The sequence below is a fragment of the Culex quinquefasciatus genome, chromosome 2 (genome assembly GCF_015732765.1).
Source record: "Culex quinquefasciatus strain JHB chromosome 2, VPISU_Cqui_1.0_pri_paternal, whole genome shotgun sequence".
NCBI lineage: Eukaryota > Metazoa > Arthropoda > Insecta > Diptera > Culicidae > Culex > Culex quinquefasciatus.
The window spans coordinates 12,592,470-12,612,071 of NC_051862.1; the positions used below are offsets into that span (position 1 = coordinate 12,592,470).

The window sequence follows — 19,602 nt, forward strand, 5'->3', positions numbered from 1 at the left end:
GAAAAATAAGTATTTTTGTGAAAATTTTCATGAAATTATAATTTTAATGGATAGCTGATATCATCCCGATTCCAAAACACTATAATTTTTGAAGTTTGCATGAATATTCATAGAATTATAGCCAATGTCTCCCATATAGCCAAAATCCCATAAGCTCTGTGCTTCAGTTAAGCACTGGGCCGTGCTTAACCGAGGCAGCTGAACGGTGCAAAACCGGGGCAGTGCAAAACCGAGGCGTGCAAAACCGAGGCATGACTGTACACCAAATTTACATGGTTTACGATGTCCTAAATCATCCGAAACTTCGTCAAGTTAAGGTCTATGTGTTCAACGCCGTACAAGTATGAGTTAGGCGATTTGACTGTGGTTTTTGACCACAGATCATATCCGGATAGCCTCAGGGAGGTTCAAAGACTAGTCTACCGGTATGTGGTGATGTTCTGGGTCTTCTGTAGAGTCCCGGGAGGTACGTCCGATGGGTCTACCGCCGTAACACGGCAGAGGTCGGTAGTTTTAGACCTCAGATCATATCCGGATAGCCTCAGGGAGGTTCAAGGACTAGTCTACCGGTATGTGGTGATGTTCTGGGTCTTCTGTAGAGTCCCGGGAGGTACGTCCGATGGGTCTACCGCCGTAACACGGCAGAGGTCGGTAGTTTTAGACCTCAGATCATATCCGGATAGCCTCAGGGAGGTTCAAGGACTAGTCTACCGGTATGTGGTGATGTTCTGGGTCTTCTGTAGAGTCCCGGGAGGTACGTCCGATGGGTCTACCGCCGTAACACGGCAGAGGTCGGTAGTTTTAGACCTCAGATCATATTCGGATAGCCTCAGGGAGGTTCAGGGACTAGCCTACCGATATGTGGTGATGTTCTGGGTCTTCTGTAGAGTCCCGGGAGCTACGTCCGATGGGTCTACCGCCGTAACACGGCAGAGGTCGGTGTTTTTTGACCTCAGATCATATCCAGATAGCCTCAGGGAGGTTCAGGGACTAGTCTACCGATATGTGGAAATGTTCTGGGTCTTCTGTGGAGTCCCGAGAGCTACGCCTGAAGGGTCTACCGCCGTAACAAGGCAGAGGTCGATGGTTTTTGGCCTTAGATTATATCCAGATAGACTCAGGGAGGTTCAGGGACTAGTCTACCGATATGTGGAGATGTTCTGGGTCTTCTATAGAGTCCGGGAGTTACGACCGACGGGTCTACCGCCGTAACAAAGCAGAGGTCGATGGTTTTTGACCTTAGATAATATCCAGATAGCCTCAGGGAGGTTCAGGGACTAGTCTACCGATATGTGGAAATGTTCTGGGTCTTCTGTGGAGTCCCGAGAGCTACGCCTGAAGGGTCTACCGCCGTAACAAGGCAGAGGTCGATAGTTTTTGGCCTTAGATTATATCCAGATATACTCAGGGAGGTTCAGGGACTAGTCTACCGATATGTGGAGATGTTCTGGGTCTTCTATAGAGTCCCGGGAGTTACGACCGCTGTGTCTACCGCCGTAACAAAGCAGAGTTCGATGGTTTTTGACCTTAGATAATATCCAGATAGCCTCAGGGAGGTTCAGGGACTAGTCTACCGATATGTGGTGATGTTCTGAACCGTCCTGAGGCTATCCGGATATGATCTAAGATCAAAATCCAGTGACCTCTGCCTTATTTCGGTGGTAGACCCATTGACCGTAATCCCGGGACTCTACAGAAGACCCAGAACATCACAACACATCGGTAGACTAGTCCCTGAACCTTCCTGAGGCTATCCGGATATGATCTGAGGTCAAAATCCACCGACCTCTGCCTTGTTACGGCGGTAGACCCATTGACCGTAGCTCCCGGGACTTTACAGAATACCCAGCACATTACCAGAAGTCGGAAGACTAGTCTCTGAACCACCCTGAGGTTATCTGGATATGATCTAAGATCAAAATCTAGTGACCTCTGCCTTATTTCGGTGGTAGACCCATTGACCGTAACTCCTGGGACTCTACAGAAGACCCAGAACATCACCACACATCGGTAGACTAGTCCCCGAACCTTCCTGAGGCTATCCGGATATGATCTGAGGTCAAAATCCACCGACCTCTGCCTTGTTACGGCGGTAGACCCATTGACCGTAGCTCCCGGGACTTTACAGAAGACCCAGCACATTACCAGAAATCGGTAGACTAGTCCCTTAACCTCCTTGAGGCTATCCGGATATGAACTGAGGTCGAAAACCTCCGACCTCTATCTTGTTGCGGTGGTAGAGCCATCGGCCGTTACTCTTGGGACTCTACAGAAAACCCAAAAAATGACCACACATCGGTAGACTAGTCCCTGAACCACCCTGAGGCTATCCGAATATGATCTGAGGTCAAAAACTTCTGACCTGTATCTTGTTACGGTGGTAGACCCATCGGCCGTAACTCCCGGGACTCTACAGAAGACCCAGAACATCACCACATATCGGTAGACTAGTCCCTGAACCTCCCTGAGGCTATCCGGATATGATCTGAGGTCAAAAACCACCGACCACTGCCGTGTTACGTCAGTAGACCCATCGGGCGTAGCTCCCGGGACTCTACAGAAGACCCAGAACATCACCACATATCGGTAGACTAGTCCCTGAACCTCCCTGAGGCTATCTGGATATTATCTAAGGTCAAAAACCATCGACCTCTGCTGTGTTACGGCGGTAGACCCGTCGGTCGTAACTCCCGGGACTCTATAGAAGACCCAGAACATCTCCACATATCGGTAGACTAGTCCCTGAACTTCCCTGAGTCTATCTGGATATGATCTAAGGTCAAAAACCATCGACCTCTGCCGTGTTACGGCGGTAGACCCTTCAGGCGTAGCTCCCGGGACTCCACAGAAGACCCAGAACATCACCACATACCGGTAGACTAGTACCTGAACCTCCCTGAGGCTATCCGGATATGATCTGAGGTCAAAAACCACCGACCTCTGCCGTGTTATGGCGGTAGACCCATCGGACGTACCTTCAGGGACTCTACAGAAGACCCAGAACATCACCACATATCGGTAGACTAGTCCCTGAACCTCCCTGAGGCTATCCGGATATGACCTGTGGTCAAAAACCACAGTCAAATCGCCTACCCCATACTTGTACGGCGTTGAACACATAGGCCTTAACTTGACGAAGTTTCGGATGACCTAGAACATCGTAAACCATGTAAATTTGGTGTAGCTGTAAAGCTGACTTCATAACGATTCCAAAACACTATAAATGTGTATAGTTTAGTTGATTTTTTATAAAAATATAGCCCATGTCTCCAATATAGCCAAAATCCCATAAGCCCTGTACCTCGCATATGCGTGCTTCGCATAAGAAACCCCCATATGAGGTGCATATGCGAGGTTTAACTGTATTATTTTACCCTTGGAATAACATGGTTTGGTATTGTTGTGCCCTTACACATACAAGATTTTGGTATGATTTCATGGTATTTTACCATCTATTACTGGGCAACCAAGGGCACATTTTGGTCGCTGTTATTTGCCCAAGTAATACCAAAATTTGGTATTCCCGTGTTATTTACCCCTGCTCGGGAATGGGCGAGGTAGAAAGAGAAAACGGCTGAAATAAATCCCCTTTGGATGGATTGTAGAGGATAAGTTAAAAGGGTAAGTACAAACAAACCATCATGTGGCATTTGTGCTGTTATTTTACAAAATAAAGGTGTTACGTACACTTAAAAAAAAATGCGTTTTTTCATTTGACGAAAGTATCTTTTTCTTTTGAGGTTTTGGTTATAAGTTTCAAATGAAAATGCCAGCATAATTTAATTTACCTCCTATGCTTTAAACCCCTTAACCTTTCCTATCGATTGATTACCGCGAATCCAGCTGTGCTCAGGTCCTCATTTATTTATTTCCCTTTGCCCCAGTGACCTCTATCGACGGGGGGTTGGGTAAGGATTGTTTCGATTTATCGCGCGCGCAGAGCCATTGGAAAATCCAATTTCACCGGGTGTGGGTGGTGGTGTAATGTTTAAATACTGTGAGGCGTGAGGCGGCCATCCACCTCCCTCTATCCCTTGGGCTTGAGCAACGTCCCGGCAATTGATGATTGGCTCTCTGATTGGTGAAGCAATATCCTCGGGCCCGGCGGATGACGCGATAATGTTGAGTAATCAAAGCCTTTTCGAGCGAAGGATTGGCGCAGATTTTTTTTCTACGAGGTCTGTGGCGAGGTGCGCTTTAAAGTAGCGATGAACTTTTAAGGACGAGGCAAATGTGATGATTTTGGTATCGTCAGGAATAAAAGAATAAAACATCCTCATCTTAGCTGTCTCTTGCTTTTGCCGAATAACACATTTTCTTTTAATGGTTTTGGCCAGAATTAAGAAATAATAATATTGCAAAGAATGAAGAAAATTAGAGTTTAATCTATGACATTTCCCCGAAACCCACATTCGCGAAAAGACATTTCCCCGAATGTCACAAATCCAAAAAAAACATTGCCCCGAATGGCGACTTCCCCTGAAAATCATTTTCCCGAATGACCATACCCCGACCCCGGTCCGGCGGGTATGCCCGTTGACCAGAATGTTAAGTTTCCGCGTGGTTTATGAATGGCCTTCTACGGTTATTTGGTTTCTTTTTTTTATATTTAAAAACACACGTAGGAGAAATGAATATTAAGGTCATACTTTTGAAAAATATCCCTAAAAAACAATTTAGTTTATATCTAGGTTATTATTCAGGAAAATTTAATTTTTGGGGAAGTAACCATTCGGGTATATGTAAATTCGGGAAAACGACAGTTCGGTGAAATGACCATTCAGGTAAATGTCATTCGGGCAGGGCCGTAGCCAGGATTTTTGTTCGGGGGGGGCTTGGGTGCAAAAATTCAAGGAGTATAAAAATCAGCAAATCATTTATACCATCACTTGGTTTGTGGTATAATTATTGAGATGAGTTGTAAAATTTTAATGTAATGTATGCAAAAAAGTTTTCCTAGATTTTCATATTAAGTTATCAATGTATTTATTGAAGAAACTCGTTCGTCATTTTTTTTCTTTATTTTACCAGCTAGTTTGTATTAAAGGAGTAGAGAAAGTGTTTTTTTTTAACATTTTCTTGAATTGTTTAATTGTAATCCAATTTCGTGATAAACGTCGCTAAATTTAAAATATACTTAACTTGAATCAAATTTTTGAAAGCATAAATTTTTTTAAAAGAAATATCGATTTATCTAACCATAAGTATTATGTTTTCTGTATTTTATACTGAGAGAAATTTTAAACCGTCTGGATTTACATTTTCAGCTGTGTGATAATTGTGATGGTTTATTTAACATTTTTCATTTTTCTAGCACAACATAAAACTCATAACTGGAATATTTGTTTTTCTTAAAATTTTATAAACAAACTTAAACAATGTTTTATTTTAATTGTTCTAAGCTATTGAAGCCATTTCATATTTTGCGAAGCTCCTGGTGCTCTCAAAAATAAATAATTTTAATGAAATACAAAAAATATAATCGTTGAAATTTCAGCTTCTGAAGTGTCTCCATGGCAACAAAAAAATTACGTCGAATCTCAAGTTTACATCAACTGAGTTTACATGTGATTCATTTTTTCCGTGTCGAGTAAATTTACATTTTTTTCTGTGTAGGCCTATAATAAATATATATTTGAAGAAAAAAAATCAGTGCCTGTGTTTAATTTTAATGTGTTAAAAAATTTAGATAAAATGTATTAAATCAATTTTTAACGCCAAAATATTCACTGGAAGAGTTGTTAATAATGCATATGTAACCATTTTTAAATGCATATGTAACCGATAAAATTTTCCTCGATTGCATCAAACATTAAAACGAATCATGTTTAATTTTAATATTCCGACTAAACGCCATTTTCAAATTCATTACTCATTGTATTCTGAAAATTGGTCCAGAATTTGAGCAAAAATAAAATTTTAAAACATGACAAAATAATTTAATCAGATCTCAATTCTAAAGATAATTTTTTAATAAAATTTTAATCTATATACATGTTTAATAATTTAGGATTGTAACCATTTATTAAAATCGATGTTTGTTCAAGCAATATCTTGACTCTAGGAACAAAACATTTTATGGTTTGGAAATTTTATATTCTAATCTAATCAGACCCTAGCGCAGCCAATCTTTCGAAGGGATCCTGGAGAGTGCCTTAGGTTAGATGACGCCTAGCACTCTTCTTGTCATTTATTAACACTTGTAGTGCGCCATTGCATTAGAATGCATTGAAACATCACAAGCGTTAAAGCGGCCAGGCCTACTGCGTAAAGCCGTATCGCAGAGATGACTCGTAATTGGGTTGAGTTTGAGCACTGAGTGTTCGAACTACAACACAATTCTGAATCGACAGGGGAGGAAGAAGCGTGGGGACACACCACCATACGCTCCGAAATTTGGTTGTATTCGTTGGGAGCACCATGCTAAGAAGGTTTGGTACTCCGAGACCCTCTGGGATGGGACATTGTATTTCCACGAATGCCCTGGACACTATTTGCCGTGGTTATAGCGCCACAACTCACTCTCTGTAACAGTATTCCTAATTCCAGTCCACGCTCACCAAGTCGTTATGGCCTAGTGGTTAGCATTTTTGCTTACCAATCCAAAGGACGGGGTCTTCGAACCCCGTAACGAGCGACTTTTGATTTTTCGTTCATATTCATCATTTCAAATGTGTTCTTAACTTTCTCGCTGGGAGCAGATGGGCATCGAACCCAGAACCATTCGCTTACAAAGCGAACACCGTAACCAGTCAGCCAAGGCCGCTCCTTAAGGTTTAGAAATTTTATATTTACGAAACGTTGCTAAATTAAAAATAAAGAAAACTTTATGTAAGAATTCATAAATTGATTAGTTTTATCCTGTAAATCTAATCTTAGTCTGCACTTGAATTCAAACATACCAATATTCGAAGCATCAAAAAATAAGATTAATAAAACATAATTTATTGAAATGATTGAAAATTATTTTTTTAATTACTTTATTTAAAAATGATAAAAAATGTTTTTTATAATTTAAGGATTTTTTTAGTTGTAATTATTTTATATTTTTTTATGTATTTGATTTTTTTCATTTTTGGAATTTCTGATTTTTTTGAAATTATCATGTGTAATTATTATCTTATTTTTTTAAAGTAAAGAATACTTTATGTAAGAATTATTAAATCAATTACATTTTTCCTGTAAATCAAATCTTAGTCTGAATTTTGCTACAAGAACTATATTTTACTTTCAAACGAAAATTTTAAAAAATGTCCTGTAGTACGGAGGCTCTTAAAACTCCAATCTCAAGGAACGGTCAAGAAAAGGTTTACGAAAAGACTTGTCTTAAGCGGTACGCAGCTGAAAAGGAACAGAAACAAAAAGCGTCGTTTGATATTTCTTCGGGAGCAATATGTGTTGATGAGATTTTGATTTGTTTATTTGGATGCGACTGAAAATAACGTTTGAAAATAATGTATTCGCTTAAATAATATTGAAGAATTGCCTCATGAAGCTGACTGTTGGACCCCTAGGAACAACCCTGGATGCGACCCTGGATGAGCGACACTTGTCGTCATCCCGTTGACATCCACGACCGGAAACCGGTTGTCATAATCCGCGAGCTCAAGAAGACACACGCATAACTTTTTAATAAAATTACTTATTCGCAATAAATGCTTAACCTTCCCTTGGTATTAAAAAAAAATCACACATAAGGTATTGGGGTCCTTTTCGACCCCAAACTTTAAAAAATCGACAAAAATCCAGTTTTTGACCGATTCCGGTTTTTTTGGTTACAAATGAAAGCTTAGAATGCCCCTTTCCGATACCGACCTGGAAAACCGGATTTGGTCACTGTGGCCACTGGGAATCGGCTAAAACCGAAAAAAGGCCTTTTTGAGACCCCAACTTTGACGACCTGTATCTCCGGTAAATTTCAACCAATCAGGATGCTCCGGGTTGCATTCGACAGGTGTATACGTGTACTTTGACCACAAATATTAATATCAGGGCCAGGTGACCTACCGGTTCCGGAAATCCGGAACATCCGAAAAGTTCATAATTTACTGTTTTTCACGTATATGTGATACCAATACTCTCATGATAGTTGAAATTGATCCATAAAACTTACTAAAAACACAAAACACGATTGCCAGAACCACTCTGGAGTGTTAGTGGCCACTTCCGGGTAACTTGGAACCGGTTCCCGAGTACCCGATGAACGGCCAATTTGATTTTTTGTTGAAAACCCATCATGTTGCATATCAAACTTCATGAAATTGAAAGATATGTCCATCTTTGATAATGCCGTTAATCGCTGAGCCATCCTGGCCAATCTGGAACCGGTTACCGGTGGCCCCTGGGGACACTCCCGGAATATGAGAGAAACCCTATCATCCGACATATCAAACATCATGAAATTGAAAGATATGTCAATCTACGGTCATGCCGTTGTTCGTTGACCCATTGTGACTAATCTGGAACCGGTTACCGGTGGCCCCTTGGGGCCACTTCCGGAATATGAGAGAAACCCTATCATCCGACGTATCAAACTTCATGAAATTGAAAGATATGTCAATCTACGGTCATGCCGTTGTTCGTTGACCCATTGTGACCAATCTGGAACCGGTTACAGGTGGCTCCTTGGGTACACTCCCGGAATATGAGAGAAACCCTATCATCCGACGTATCAAACATCATGAAATTGAAAGATATGTCAATCTACGGTTATGCCGTTGTTCGTTGACCCATTGTGACCAATCTGGAACCGGTTACCGGTGGCCCCTTGGGGACACTTCCGCAATATGAGAGAATCCCTATCATCCGACATATCAAACTTCATGAAATTGAAAGATATTTCAATCTATGGTCATGCCGTTGTTCGTTGACCCATTCAGGCCAATTAAGAACCGGTTACCGGTGGCCCCTTGGGAACACTCTCGGAATATGAGATAAACCCTATCATCCGACATATGAAAATTCATGAAATTGAAAGATATGTCAATCTACGGTTATGCCGTTGTTCGTTGACCCATTGTGACCAATCTGGAACCGGTTACCGGTGGCCCCTTGGGGACACTCCCGGAATATGAGAGAAACCCTATCATCCGACGTATCAAACTTTATGAAATTGAAAAATATGTCAATCTACGGTCATGCCGTTATTCGCTGATCCATTCTGAGAATTTTGGAACTGGTTCCCGGTGGACCCTTGGGGACATTCCAGGAATATGAGAGAAACCCTATCATCCGACGCATCAAACTTCATGAAATTGAATGATATGTCAACCAACGGTAACCGGGAACCGTGGTGTAGGGATAAGCGTGATTGCCTCTCACCCAGTCACCCTGGGTTCGATCCCAGACGGTCCCGGTGGCGTTTTTCGAGACGAGATATGTCTGATCACGCCTTCCGTCGGAAGGGAAGTAAATGTTGGCCCCGGACTAACCTAAAGGTTAGGTCGTTTGCTCAGTCCGATATGTCGGATGATAGGGTTTCTCTCATATTCCGGGAGTGTCCCCAAGGGGCCACCGGTAACCGGCTCCAGATTGGTCACAATGGATCAACGAACAACGGCATGACATATCTTTCAATTTCATGAAGTTTTATACGTCGGTTGATAGGGTTTCTCTCATATTACGGGAGTGTCCCCAAGGGGCCACCGGTAACCGGTTCCAGATTGGTCACAATGGGTTAACGAACAACGGCATGACCGTAGATTGACATATCTTTCAATTTCATGATGTTTGATACGTCGGATGATAGGGTTTCTCTCATATTCCGGGAGTGTCCCCAAGGGGCCACCGGTAACCGGTTCCAGATTGGTCACAATGGGTCAACGAACAACGGCATGACCGTAGATTGACATATCTTTCAATTTCATGAAGTTTGATACGTCGGATGATAGGGTTTCTCTCATATTCCGGGAGTGTCCCCAAGGGACCATCGGTAACCGGTTCCAGATTGGTCACAATGGGTCAACAAACAACGGCATGACCGTAGATTGACATATCTTCCAATTTCATGATGTTTGATACGTCGGATGATAGGGTTTCTCTCATATTCCGGGAGTGTCCCCAAGGGGCCACCGGTAACCGGTTCCAGATTGGTCACAATGGGTCAACGAACAACGGCATGACCGTAGATTGACATATCTTTCAATTTCATGAAGTTTGATATGTCTGATGATAGGGTTTCTCTCATATTCCGGGAGTGTCCCCAAGGGGCCACCGGTAACCGGTTCCAGATTGGTCACAATGGATCAACGAACAACGGCATGACATATTTTTCAATTTCATGAAGTTTGATACGTCGGATGATAGGGTTTCTCTCATATTCCGGGAGTGTCCCCAAGGGGCCACCGGTAACCGGTTCCAGATTGGTCACAATGGGTCAACGAACAACGGCATAACCGTAGATTGACATATCTTTCAATTTCATGAAGTTTGATACGTCGGATGATAGGGTTTCTCTCATATTCCGGGAGTGTCCCCAAGGGGCCACCGGTAACCGGTTCCAGATTGGTCACAATGGGTTAACGAACAACGGCATGACCGTAGATTGACATATCTTTCAATTTCATGATGTTTGATACGTCGGATGATAGGGTTTCTCTCATATTCCGGGAGTGTCCCCAAGGGGCCACCGGTAACCGGTTCCAGATTGGTCACAATGGGTCAACGAACAACGGCATGACCGTAGATTGACATATCTTTCAATTTCATGAAGTTTGATACGTCGGATGATAGGGTTTCTCTCATATTCCGGGAGTGTCCCCAAGGGACCATCGGTAACCGGTTCCAGATTGGTCACAATGGGTCAACAAACAACGGCATGACCGTAGATTGACATATCTTCCAATTTCATGAAGTTTGATATGTCGGATGATAGGGTTTCTCTCATATTCCGGGAGTGTCCCCAAGGGGCCACCGGTAACCGGTTCCAGATTGGCCAGGATGGCTCAGCGATTAACGGCATTATCAAAGATGGACATATCTTTCAATTTCATGAAGTTTGATATGCAACATGATGGGTTTTCAACAAAAAATCAAATTGGCCGTTCATCGGGTACCCGGGAACCGGTTCCAGGTTACCCTGAAGTGGCCACTAACACTCCAGAGTGGTTCTGGCAATCGTGTATTGTGTTTTTAGTAAGTTTTATGGATCAATTTCAACTATCATGAAAGTATTGGTATCACATATAAGTTAAAAACAGTAAATTATGAACTTTTCGGATGTTCCGGATTTCCGGAACCGGTAGGTCACCTGGCCCTGATATTAATATTTGTGGTCAAAGTACAGGTATACACCTGTCGAATGCAACCCGGAGCATCCTGATTGGTTCAAATTTACCGGAGATACAGGTCGTCAAAGTTGGGGTCTCAAAAAGGCCTTTTTTCGGTTGTAGCCGATTCCCGGTGACCACAGTGACCAAATCCGGTTTTCCAGGTCGGTTTCGGAAAGGGGACGTTCTAAGCTTTCATTTGTGACCAAAAAAACCGGAATCGGTCAAAAAATGGATTTTTGCCGATTTTTTAAAGTTTGGGGTCGAAAAGGACCCCAATACCTTTAAAGTAACTTTTTTTATGGACGCTCCCCTAGGGGTCGTCCGAGGTTTATTTGTTTTGTGAAATGTGTATTTATACTATAAATTTAATGTCAGAAAATTTCAAGGCTCTAGCATGTATATAGCAAAAGTTATGGCAAATTTAATTTTCAAAAAGGCCGAAAAGGACCCCAATACCGTAGGAAGGTTAATTATTTGTCTCCACTCGCGTGTATCATTCGTTGTTTGCACATTGCAACATTTTGGCGACGAGGAAAGTGAAATTACCCCGCAATTTCACCCGCGAAACGAACGCGCAGCACGATGGACAAGGAGTTTAAGGCGATGTTCCAGCAGCTGATGGAGTCGCAGCAGAAGCTCATCACCGAACTGGCCATGTCCCGGACGGCACCACCGACGACGCCCGCGCCTGGTACGTCGACGACCGATGCCCGTATGGAAGCTCTAGCCAACTCCATGACGGAGTTCCACTACGATCCGGAATCTAACCTCACATTCGAGAACTGGTACGCCCGCCATGAGGATACCCTGAAGTGTGACGCTGCCGGTTTGGACGATGCTGCCCGTGTTCGTCTCCTGCTTCGTAAGCTCAGCGACGCCACTCACGCAGAGTACATGAACCACATCCTGCCGAAGATGACGAGGGACTACAAGTTCAGCGAAACTGTGGACAACCTGACGAAGCTGTTCGGCGCTCACGTCTCTCTCTTCTCCAAGCGGTACCACTGCCTCACGCTGACCAAGAGGGCCTCGGTCGACTTCCAGTCGTACGCCGGGCAGGTGAACCGCTGCTGCGAGGATTTCGGTGTGGCCCAGTGCAGCGTCGACGCATTCAAGTGCCTCATTTTCGTGTGTGGCCTACACAACAAGCAAGACGCTGAGATTCGCACATCTCTGCTGGCGAAGCTGGAAGGAAACGCGAACATGACCCTGGACAACCTCACCGCTGAATGTCACCGCATCATCAATCTCCGCAAAGATGCGTCTATTGTGGAGGTCTCAAGTGACAAATCATCGGTGAATGCGATCACCCACGGCCGTTCTGACAGCACACGACACTCATCAGCTGATCAGAAGCCCACTGCAACACGATCGCGCTCCTCACAACTCCAACAACAACAATCCACACATTAGCAGCAACAGTCGTGGTGGCAGCAGCAAAAACAATAACAAACCACGAACACCGTGCTGGAAGTGTGGCGAGCTGCACTACGTGGAGTTTTGTCAGTACCTGAACCATCGCTGCCGGGATTGCAACCGGGTCGGCCACAAGGACGGGTACTGCCAGTGTGTGCGGTCGAATCCAGGTAAAAAGCGTCGCGAGAAGTCCAGCCAGCCAGTGCACACCAGGGGGATCTACGTAAGACAGCTAGCTGTTCACCGCAACCGAAAGTTTGTGACCGTGGTGATTAATCACGTCGAGCTTCAACTCCAGTTGGACTGTGCTTCCGACATCACCGTCCTCACGGAAGCCAGCTGGAGCCGCATCGGACGACCACCATTGGAGCCACCGTCGCAGCAAGCTCGGACTGCTTCCGGACAGCCGCTGGACCTGATCGGCGAGATCGTCTGTGACGTCACGCTGAAAGGAGTGCATCGTTCAGGTAAAGTTTACGTGACCAAAATTAACGATCTGAACCTTTTAGGCCTCGACTTCATCGATCTCTTCAACCTGTGGGATGTCCCCCTGAGCACGGTTTGCAACCTGGTGACGTCATCGAAGGACAACGTGGAGTGGCTGAAAGCGTCGTTCCCGCAGCTGTTTTCCGACTCACTCGGATGCTGCAAGAAGGCCGAAGTGAAACTTTACGTTTTGCCAGACGTTCAGCCAGTGTTCCGTGCCAAAAGACCCGTGCCGTTTGCCGCCCTGCAGCCGATCCAAACCGAGCTAGAACGCCTCCAGAAGCTGGACATCATCTCGCCGGTGGAGTTTTCGGACTGGGCTGCCCCCATCGTTGCCGTCAAGAAGAAGTCCGTCAACGGTGAGCCAAACAAAGTGCGAGTGTGCGCGGACTACTCGACTGGCCTAAACAGCCTCATCCAGCCGAACCAACATCCGCTGCCATTGCCCGAGGAGATTTTTGCCAAGCTTACGGGTAGCAAGATCTTCACGCACATCGACCTGTCCGACGCGTATCTGCAGGTGCCCGTCGAGAAGGAGTCCAGGCAGTACCTGACGATCAACACTCACCTGGGCCTGTTCGAGTTCAACCGCTTGTCGCCCGGTGTCAAGTCAGCCCCTGGCGCCTTCCAGAAGATCGTCGAGTCGATGGTCGCTGGCCTCGACGGAGTGGAGGTTTACCTCGACGATGTGCTCGTCCATGGCAGAACACCGGAAGAGCACCGCTCACGTTTGCTGAAGGTCCTGGAACGCATCCAAGAGTGGGGTTTCACCCTGCGCATCGAGAAGTGCTCGTTTTCATGCCGGAGATCACCTATTTGGGATTCATCGTCAACAACCGAGGAATCAGGCCGGACCCGTCCAAGACGTCCGCCATCTGCAGCATGCCACCCCCGCATGACGTCAGCAGTTTGCGTTCCTTCCTCGGTGCGATCAATTTCTACGGAAAGTTTGTTCGCAACATGCACGACCTCCGACACCCACTCGATGCTCTGCTGCGCAAGGATGCCAAGTGGGACTGGAACGAAAGCTGCCAGGAGTCGTTCGAGCAATTCAAGAACCTGCTCCGGTCGGACCTGCTTTTGGCGCACTACAACCCTGAGCTGGAAACTATCGTCGCCGCTGAAGCGTCCAACTACGGTGTCGGCGCGTGCTTAATGCATCGATACGATGACGGCTCGATCAAGGTGGTGTGTCACGCGTCCCGGACGTTGACGTCGGCCGAGCAGAACTACGGTCAAGTTGAGAAGGAGGCTTTGGCGCTGATCTTCGGTGTTACCAAGTTTCATCGCTTCATCTGGGGACGGAGGTTCACACTTCACACCGACCACAAGCCGCTGGTCGCAGTTTTCGGGTCCAAGAAGGGAATCCCGGTTCACACCTCCAACCGTCTTCAGCGATGGGCGCTGATCCTGCTGTCCTACGAGTTTGACATCGAGCACATCTCAACGCAAGACTTTGGCTATGCTGACATGCTCTCGAGACTGATCGACGCGCGGATCAAACCGGACGAGAATTTTGTGATCGCCGCAATCCAGCTCGAGGACGAACTTGCAGCGGCCATGGACGAAGCACTCAACATCCTGCCTGTTACCTTCAAGCACCTACAAGTGGCCACAAGCAACGACAAGCTACTGCAAGATGTCATCAAGCATGTCCAATCTCGCTGGCCCGGGGCAATCAAGCTGGTCGATGCTGAACTTCGCCCGTTCTACGCGCGAAAAGACGCTCTCTCCGTTGTTCAAGGGTGTCTCATGCTGGCTGATCGCGTTGTCGTTCCCCAGCAGTACCAGCAGCAGGTGCTCAAGGCTCTCCATCGAGGACACCCAGGTCAAGAACGCATGAAGAAGGTGATGCGAAGTCATGTGTACTGGCCAGGTGTGGATCAAGACGTGGATGACTTCGTTCGTTCGTGTCACGCCTGCGCTGCGGTGGCCAAGGCCCCCACCAAAACTCTGCTGTCGTCGTGGCCTCTAGCAGAGCATCCCTGGCAGCGCCTCCACGTGGATTTCGCTGGTCCTGTCGAGGGTCACTACTTTCTGGTGATAGTGGACTCGTACAGCAAGTGGCCTGAAATATTCAAGACACCAACCATCACAGCGAGGACAACAATCGATCTGCTTTTCGAAACGTTCGCTCGCTACGGGCTCCCAGAGACGATTGTTTCTGACAACGGTACGCAGTTTACTAGCTCGTTCTTCAAGGAATTCTGCGAATCGCTCGGCATCATCCACATCCGCACTGCTCCGTATCATCCCCAATCAAACGGGCAGGCCGAAAGGTTTGTGGATACGCTAAAAAGGAGTCTGAGGAAAATCATGCCAGGAGCTGGGCATGACATTGGACGTTCGCTGCAAATCTTTTTGTCAGCCTACCGTGCTACTCCTAACAAGTCAGCACCTGATGGACTGTCACCTGCTGAAGTCTTGATGGGGAGGAAACATCGCACAACTTTGGACCTGCTCAAACCACCGTCGGAACACCGGGCTGCGCTGCAGAGGAACCAGCGACAAGAAGAGCAGTTCAACAAACGGCACGGGGCACGAAAGCGTGAATTTGGCAAAGGCGATTTGGTTCACGCAAGCACATTCGTTCACGGCAAGCTGGTCTGGCAAACTGGCACAGTAATCGAACGCATTGGCAACGTGATGTACAACGTCTGGCTGAACGACAAGAAGCGGCTCATCAGGTCTCACACGAACCAACTCCGTACTCGGGGGGGCTCAAAAGTCGAGGCCTATCCGGAAGAAGCTGAGTCGGAGGTCAAGCTACCTCTGCACATCCTGCTCGAGGACTTCCAGATTATCGAGGATCCAGTTGTAGCCGAGGATGAACAGCAGGCGCTGCCTGCACCATCGCAACGTCGAGCCAGGGTTCGACCACCGTCGATTCTTCGCCGGTCAACAAGGATTCGTCGTATGCCTGAGAGGTACAACCCGTACTTCTACACCTAAAAGGGGAGGTGTTGGACCCCTAGGAACAACCCTGGATGCGACCCTGGATGAGCGACACTTGTCGTCATCCCGTTGACATCCACGACCGGAAACCGGTTGTCATAATCCGCGAGCTCAAGAAGACACACGCATAACTTTTTAATAAAATTACTTATTCGCAATAAATGCTTAATTATTTGTCTCCACTCGCGTGTATCATTCGTTGTTTGCACATTGCAACACTGACTATCAAAACGCTGAATCTTAAAATGCTGAAATAAGGGAAAAGCCATTACACTCACTTAATTTTCTGGTAAATATAAATTAATTTAGGAATACTAGAATTCAAACATAAAAATATTTAAAGCATCCAAAAATTAAGATTGAAAAAACATAATTTATTGGTCTTTGAATAACTTAATTTTAAAATGATATTTTTTTTAGTTTAGGATTTCTTAAGTATCAATTATTTTATTAATTTTTCAGTTTTAGATTTTTTACTTTTTGGAATTTCAGATTTTTTGATATTATTCTGTTGAATTGTTATCTTAAATTTTTTATGTTTTTATTATTTTTATTTTTGATTTCTGGCATTTCTTTGTCTTATACCAAAAAAAATCAAATCAAAAATTATGAAAATTTAGAAATTTGAAAGTGTAAAATTTTTAAATCTTCAATTAGCCGTTGCGAATATTATTCTGAAGTTTATGTCACTAATTTCTGACCAAAGTTGAGAGGGTTACAAATCAAAACTACAAGCTATGGTTTTATTATTTTAAAAGTGTTCAAAACACACTTTAAATCAGTACAGTTGTTTTGCATCATTAGTTTTCAAAATATCTAGCTGATGGCGAAATCCTTTTTTCGTGAGAAAAAACTTTCCGCGGTTCCGCGACATGTTACAAAAATTCTAAATATTTTTAAACGAGCCCAAACATGTCGTATATGATTATCAAAGCAGGAAAAACATTTCAAATTTGTTTTCCGGACCGACCTGGTCGCTGGTCCTAAAAAGACTTAATCGAAATAAGTTATTTCCATTAAAATTGTGAAGCTATTTTTTTTAATATTGTATTTGCTCTCTGTTTTTTGGGCCATTTTGAAAAGGTGGCAACATAAACTTTGGAAAATATTTACAAATGATATTCAGAAATAAGAAATTATAAAAAAATAATAAAGAAATTTTAAAATTTTCAAAATGCAAATTCTAATCTGTAAAATCAAAAAAAAAAAATAGAAATTAAATAGTTTAAAAATGAATTATTGATCAGAAATTATATAATTTGAAAGTGATGTTTAATTAATTTAATTTCAGAGTTTTTGAATCCAAGCTTAAATTTTTTTAACGTTTTGAACAGTGTTGCAAATGAGTGATAAAAAAGCTATCAATAGATTATCTCTGCTCCAAAAATATCTGAGAGTATAGTGGCCGTCACTATAGCTTGTGAGATCTCTTCTTATGCCTCGTGATTCCCAGCGATGTCATTCTCTCTCTATCACTCTTTCCCTTTTCCTCGACTATGCCCTCTCACCGCATAGTCTCTCAATCTCTCCGAAAACTGCAATGAGAGATCGCGAGAAGGCGATTAGGAGCCGACCACGCATGACGTCCCGTTAAACTGCGTTTGCGAAATTGGTTTTGTGGCGGCTTTTGTGGTTAAACGCTGTTGTGGTAGGATGAACGTGGAAGCGGGAATGAGAGAGAAAAGGAAAATGTCAATCGCGAGTGGGTAAACACGAAAACGTGTTCGGCTATGTTCGGCGCTGAGAGTTTCAATGAAGAGAGAAGAGCAGTTATATTTGAGGCATGAATATTCAGGCGGGATAATTGTAGTTGCTGAGAGCTGATATTTTGATATTTTAACAACCCTGGTTTTGAATATTTTTATCATTTTATTTCTTCCTTTAAAAATCGCAAGCTCATGCACAAAGTGAAAATTAGTTGATAATAAGTATTCACTTAGTTGATCTTCCGATTTTTGATATATTAAATAAAAATTGGAGATTGGCCACGGTGGAAACTAAAAAATGTGACCAAAAGAAAGAATTTTGGACGAGTGGTTTCGGAAAAAAGGTTTACGAAAAAGTAATAAAAAAATACACACAGATATTTCTCAAGCATTTTTCTCTAAGGTCTTAGATATGTTACTAACCATATTCTTAAAACCAAAACGATAAAATTAGAATTGTATTTCTGATAATAGTCAAAATTTACTCAAATGTTTTTCATATTAAATGCTTTCGTTTTTGAAAACAAAATCTAAATATTTTGAGAAATTATGATAAATTTTGAAAAATGTAGAGAAAAAACATGTATTAACAGTTTAAAGGTTTTAATGCAAATAAAGGAGGGCTATTAATTTTACAATCCAAATTCGACTAGCCGAAGCCTCGATTATCCAAAGTTTCGATTATCCGAAGTTCGAAGGACTTCGGATAACCGAATCAGGAACAAATGAAATCGGCATGTTTTATTTGCTTGTTTTTAACATCAAATTCGGCATCTGTTTTTTTTAATGGTCCAATACACCAAGTTTTTGCTTTTTGGGTGTTTTTAATACCCTGACGGTTTAAAAGCACCCAAAAGCAAAAACTGAAATTTGGTTTATTAGACCTTTAAAAAAACACCAGAAATATTTCTTGACCTCCATTTTGACCGCCACATTGAATCCAAAAATTCTAAATTATTTTATGGTTCTTCAGGGGTCATACTTAAGTTCTACAATCAAAAATAAGACAACAAGATCTAAGGATTTTGCTGTCCCTATTCAGACTGTAGTCCCAATTCGCCCCAGATGACGGTAATTATTTCTATGTAGCCCCTTAGAGCAGTCCGCTCGGAAATTGCTATTTTCGAAGGTTAATAACTTTTAGCAAAAACCCAAAAAATAAGGTGTCTTCGGGAAAGTTTTTCCAAATTTAAAGAAGATATTAGATCTGAAAATTGATAAGAACTGGATAGTTATTGCGCCTTCCATTGGTCAAAAACTGAAACAGTTGCTTTTCTCCATACAATTTGACGATTTTGCCCAAACTTGGTGGTCAGTGGTCAGAAAAAGCTCAAATTTTGGAACTTAGGCTAGTGATGCGTAAATCTTTGATTTCAGGGGATAGCCCAGATTTGGACCATCCTAACCAATGTAATGCTAAAACTACAAGATAAATGAGATGTTACTGAATGGAACAATGTTCAAATCTGCAGCTCAATTTTTAAATATCCAAATTTTGGATCCATAATCTACAAAAACTGAGCCCGACAATGGACAGGCAAATTACTTAGTTTGATCAATCAATTCTTGATTCTCTATCTTACAAATTATTTCTGGGAAGAGAATACACAATCATTGATTTAAGATTTTTTTAAAGTAGTTCAATTTAAAAAAAAATTGGAAAAAATTTCGGGGGGGGCTGCAGCCCGGAAGCCCCCCCCCCTGGCTACGGGCCTGCATTCGGGGATATGGAATTTTCGAGAAAATTATTTTCGGGAACGTGGAATTTT

At 43.5% G+C, this 19,602-nt stretch overlaps 2 protein-coding genes across 2 annotated transcripts; both read left to right on the top strand.

Moving 5' to 3' along the window:
• Positions 1-11,852: 11,852 nt before the first annotated feature.
• LOC119767779 (uncharacterized protein K02A2.6-like) lies at positions 11,853-14,427 on the top strand. The gene is made up of 3 exons (XM_038257261.1): positions 11,853-12,552; positions 12,599-13,138; positions 13,196-14,427. Exons 1-3 carry the CDS (start codon positions 11,853-11,855, stop codon positions 14,326-14,328), a joined length of 2,373 nt encoding a protein of 790 aa, XP_038113189.1. The 3' UTR covers positions 14,329-14,427.
• LOC119767785 (uncharacterized protein K02A2.6-like) lies at positions 14,328-16,124 on the top strand. Its single transcript, XM_038257267.1, has one exon. The coding sequence runs from the start codon at positions 14,328-14,330 to the stop codon at positions 16,122-16,124; it is 1,797 nt and encodes a 598-aa protein (XP_038113195.1).
• The last annotated feature ends 3,478 nt before the right edge of the window (positions 16,125-19,602 follow it).